The sequence below is a fragment of the Triticum urartu genome, chromosome 3A (assembly GCF_056163025.1).
Source record: "Triticum urartu cultivar PI428250 chromosome 3A, HENAU_Tu73, whole genome shotgun sequence".
NCBI lineage: Eukaryota > Viridiplantae > Streptophyta > Magnoliopsida > Poales > Poaceae > Triticum > Triticum urartu.
In genome coordinates, this window is record NC_141875.1 from 391842379 (window position 1) to 391847209 (window position 4831).

At 59.0% G+C, this 4831-nt stretch overlaps 1 protein-coding gene across 1 annotated transcript; it reads left to right on the top strand.

The window, feature by feature from the left end:
* Positions 1 to 302: 302 nt before the first annotated feature.
* LOC147979807 (uncharacterized) lies at positions 303 to 1488 on the top strand. The gene is made up of 2 exons (XM_087515354.1): positions 303 to 1264; positions 1437 to 1488. Exons 1-2 carry the CDS (start codon positions 303 to 305, stop codon positions 1486 to 1488), a joined length of 1014 nt encoding a protein of 337 aa, XP_087371480.1.
* The last annotated feature ends 3343 nt before the right edge of the window (positions 1489 to 4831 follow it).

Consider the following 4831-nt stretch of genomic DNA (forward strand, 5'->3'; position numbering starts at 1 on the left):
TGCCACTACTGCGAAGACCAAGCCCAGCACACCGCCCACCGCTGAGCGCCGTGCGCAGGTCCAGATACTGCACACCCTTGGCATCATCGGCACCGATCAAGTGATCTCCGCCGAGGCCATGAAGGCATACAATGGGGTCTTTGCTGCGCCCCTTTCTCATGCCGTGTTGACGGCCATTGCCACGCTTATAGGCCGTGTGCTACCTGCTGACCCGTCCACGGCGCCTGTCACCATGGTGATCTCGGGCAGCCCGATCGAGGCCTAGCCGCACCGATGCGCGCCCATTCTTCGACCTCTTCCTAATGGATCACGGCCTCAAAATCATCAATTGGAACGTTTGCGGCCTCAACGCCCGTGCCAGGCGTACGGCAGTTCGCTCGCTTGTTGTAACTTCCAGCGCTTCGATCGCTTGCTTCCAAGAGACTAAAATGGAATTCGTCTACTCGTCGACTGTCCTTGAGGCGTTGGGATCTGAGTTTGATGAATATGCTTACCTCCCAGCGAGCGGCACCCGTGGCGGGATCCTGCTGGCGTGGAAGAGCCGGGACGTGTCGATCACGGACCCGATGTTCACCACCAACACCATTTCCGCCCGGGTTACGACCCTTGGTGGCACAAGCGTGCCGTGGTGGCTCTCTATCGTCTATGGCCCCCAGGACAACAATGCCAATATCGCTTTTCTGCAGGAGATCCGCGACATCCGCGACGCCTGCCCCGGTCCATGGCTCATCTGCGGAGACTTCAATATGATCTACCGTGATGAGGACAAGAACAACGGCAATCTCAATTGGAGAATGATGGGGCATTTCCGACGCGTCCTCAACGACCTCGCGCTCAAGGAGATTTACCTCAGCGGCCGGCGCTATACGTGGTCCAATGAGCAGAGCCCGCCCACCTTGGCCCATCTCGATCGGGTACTGTGTTCCACGGACTGGGATGAGCTTCACGTCGAATGCCACCTGCGTTGCCTCGCCTCGGTCGTCTCGGATCACTCCCCCCTTTTGCTCGATTGCTCGCCTCTCCCATCAGCGCACCGACGATTCCACTTTGAGGAGTACTGGACTCGCCTCGCCGGTTTCCCGGAGATCGTGGCGACCTCGTGGCATTCGGTGGATGACGCCGATCCGTTCCGGCGTTTCAAACGGTGCATGCAGGCCACAGCGCGTAAACTCACCAGCTGGAGCGCGCGTTCCGTTGGTAACGTGCGAGACCAGCTTGCGATCTCTCGCGAGCTGCTGCTCCGCTTCGACGCCGCGCAAGAACAGTGCGCCCTATCACCGCATGAAGACTGGCTGCGTCGTCAGATCAAGCTCTCCTACCTTGGCCTTACTTCCCTTGAGCGGACGATCGCCCGGCAGCGCGCACGCATTGCATCTCTCAAAGACGGCGACGCGAACACCACGTTGTACCATCGCCTGTGCACGTACCACAAGCAGAAGAACTGGATCCATGGCATCTCTGTCGATGGCGCCGTGCTCACTGATCTAGCGACATGGCCGCGGCCACATTCGAGCACTTCGACAGCCGGATTGGGACAGACGTGCCACGTGACTGCACCATTGACCTGTCGCAGTTCATTGAGCCCTCAAACCTGGAGGACCTCGACGCGCCATTCAGTGAAGATGAGATTTGGCAAGCCATCAAAAGCTTGCCGTCTCGCAAGGCGCCCGGCCCGGACGGCTTCACCGCGGAGTTCCTCTGCTCCTGCTGGCCGGTCATCAAGCACGACCTCCGATGTGTCTTCGACCAGGTTTATGCGCTGCGTGGCCGCGGGTTTAGCTGCCTTAACCAGGCGCTAATTACGCTCCTCCCCAAGCGCGCCGATGCCAATGGCCTGGGGGATTATAGGCCCATAAGCCTAATTCACATTGTTGCCAAGGTCCTGGCCAAGCTGCTTTCGCTCCGCCTAGCCCCCAAGCTCAACAATCTTGTCAGCAACGTCCAGAACGCGTTCATCCCTGGGCGAAGTCTTCACGACAACTTCATCCTTGTGCGTCAATCCACGTGGCTTTTGCATCAACTTGGTGCCCCTTGCGTGATTCTGAAGCTTGACTTGGCGCGGGCTTTCGACTCCGTCTCGTGGCCTTTCCTGTTTGAGGTGCTGCGATGCCATGGCTTCGGCAACCGCTTCCTTGATTGGATCGCCCTTCTCCTGTCGTCGGCCAGCACCAAGGTTCTCCTCAACGGCAACCCCGGACCAGCGATTTGGCACCGCTGTGGACTGCGCCAAGGTGATCCAGTTTCCCCGCAGCTCTTCGTCCTGGCTGTCGATATGTTGGGCAGGCTCTTCCATCGCGCGATCGAGCTCCGGGTCATGCAGCAGCTCCACCCGCGCCACGCCATTCCTACCATATCCCTTTACGTCGATGACATAATTCTCCTATGCCACCCCTCGCCGGATGATATTGTGGCGGTGAAGGAGATCTTGCAGCTCTTTGGGCGCGCCTCCGGCCTGCACGTGAACTTCCAGAAGAGCGTTGCGGCCCTCATTCGCTGCGACACCATGGACGCTGCTCATGTTGTCGCGCACCTGGGATGCCCCATCGTCGAATTCCCGCTCACTTACTTGGGCATCCCGCTCACGCTGCGTCGCCCCACTGCTGCCCAGCTCCAACCCATCGTCGACAAAGTCGCTGGGAAGTTACCCTCCTGGAAAGCTTGGCTCATGAACAAAGCCGACCGCCTTGCCTTCGTCAAGGCGGTCTTGAACGCGATCCCCATACGTCAGCTACTTGTGCTTGCGCCGCAAAAGAAGACCATTAAACTCTTGGAGAAGATTGAAAGAGGATTCCTCTGGGCTGGCCGCGCCGAGGCCAATGGCGGCAATTGCCACGTCAACTGGCGGCGCGTCTGTCGGCCTATCCAGTTCGGCGGCCTCGGTGTTCACGACCTCGAGCGCACCGGCCTCGCCCTTCGCATGCGGTGGCAATGGCTCAGCCGAGTTGACGATAGCAGGGCCTGGAGCGGCCTTGACTTGCAATTCGTGCCCGAGGAGCGCACGCTCTTCTTCGCCTCCACTGCCATGACTATTGGCGATGGCCAACACGCCCTGTTTTGGGAGGACAGATGGATCAACGGGCGTGCGGTTCACGAGATCGCGCCTCTCCTTTATGCTCTCATCCCCAAACGACGTCGCAAGTCCAGAACTGTTGCGGACGACCTTCATGCGAACCAATGGGCCACGGACATCCACGGCATGATTGGCATCCCAGAGATTGGAGAATACCTACGCCTTTGGCACATGCTCACCGAAACTGCCCTCAGCGACGCACCAGACCGCATTCGCTGGAAGTGGACCGCGAACAGCGAGTATTCCGCCAAGTCTGCATACCTTGCCACTTTTCATGGCTCAACCAGATGCCAGGCTTGGAAGCTTACATGGAAGTGCTAGGCACCGCCTAGGGTATGCTTCTTCCACTGGCTTGCCAACCTCGACCGGTGCTGGACGGCCGACCGCCTAGCGCGACGCAACCCGCCGCACCCACAGCGCTGCCCACTTTGCGATCAGGCCCCGGAGACGATTCACCATCTACTCCTGGAGTGCCCTTTCAGCCGGTAGTGTGGCACGAGATCCTCTCATGGCTACGCCTCTCCTGCCTGCTGCCCACTGATGGTGCCACTCTCCATGACTGGTGGCGCTCTGCAAAACATGACACCCCTAAACCTATGCACAAGGTATTGGCCTTCGCTGCCTTGCTCGTCCCTTGGATGATCTGGAAGCATCGCAATGGATGCGTGTTTGAAGGCACACCACCGTCGGTTACCTCCCTAACTGCTAGGATTAAGGAAGAGGCCGCACTCTGGGTCAGAGCGGGAGCCTTCGGGCTCCGGGCTATCTTGCCACAGACCTGGGATGTTCACTAGTGTGCCTGTACTCACCTTGTAAATCTACCTCCTAGGAGGATTGTACCAAACCCCTTCTTTTCAATACAATGAAACGCAAAAGTCTTTTGTGTTTTCTCGAAAAAAAAACTTTTGTCTGAAATACTTGTCATAGGACTATCACAACCTCCGCGTCACCACTGCAACGTTGAAGAGCTGGGCAAGAGGACCGCCGACTTGTCGGAGAGCCGGAGTGAGTCCTTTTTCTTCTTTGCGGGGGCGCACTGGCGCACCCGCGGGCTGTAGTCCCCGAGATTCGGGCCGACTGCCGAGCAGTCGGGCCGGATCTCCCCAACGACCTTCTTTCTTGATGACCTAACACCCTCCTTCTTCTTTCTCTTTAGAGGCCAATGCCACTCTTCAACAGCAGCTGAGCGAAGCCAATACCGCATTGCGCGCTAAGGGGGAGGAGTGCAGCATGCTCGCCGCAGAGCGTGATCTGCTGGGCGCATAATTGGCAGAGCAGAAGGAGCTGCTTAAGAAGACGCAGAAGAAGGCAGAAGAGGCGGAGGCCACCCTCCTGGCCGAGTTCGCGAGCGAGCGCTCCTCCTGGACTGACAAGGAGGCAATGCTGGCCTCCGGCTTCCACGAGATCGAGGACCTCGTCAACGGTGAGCTTCTTTGCTTTTCTTCTTCGAGCCGCCGACTATAGGTCGAGCCGACTCCTGGTTTTTTGACTTGTTCTTCATTCTTTCCGTCTTGGTAGACTTCTTCCCCGGCCACTCGCAGGCCGCCATTCAAGCTATCGAGGCTGACCGCGAGGAGCGGAGGGCGGATGGCGCGGAGATCGCCGCCGATGCCCCCCGGACCCTTGACGAGCATATTCTGAGCATTGGGGCTCGTCTGCGGCCGGCCCACCGGATGCTGCGCCGGCTTCAACGTGTCGGCGCCCAAGCGATCGCCGCCCTATGGCCAAACGTGCAGGCTCCGCGCACCCCTAGTCGGACTG

Coding starts and splice junctions, on each gene's coding strand:
- LOC147979807 (XM_087515354.1), top strand. CDS start 303: ATGGATCACGGCCTCAAAATCATCAATTGGAACGTTTGCGGCCTCAAC. Junction 1,265..1,436: donor TTCGACGCCGCGCAAGAACA/GTGCGCCCTATC, acceptor TACCACAAGCAG/AAGAACTGGATCCATGGCAT.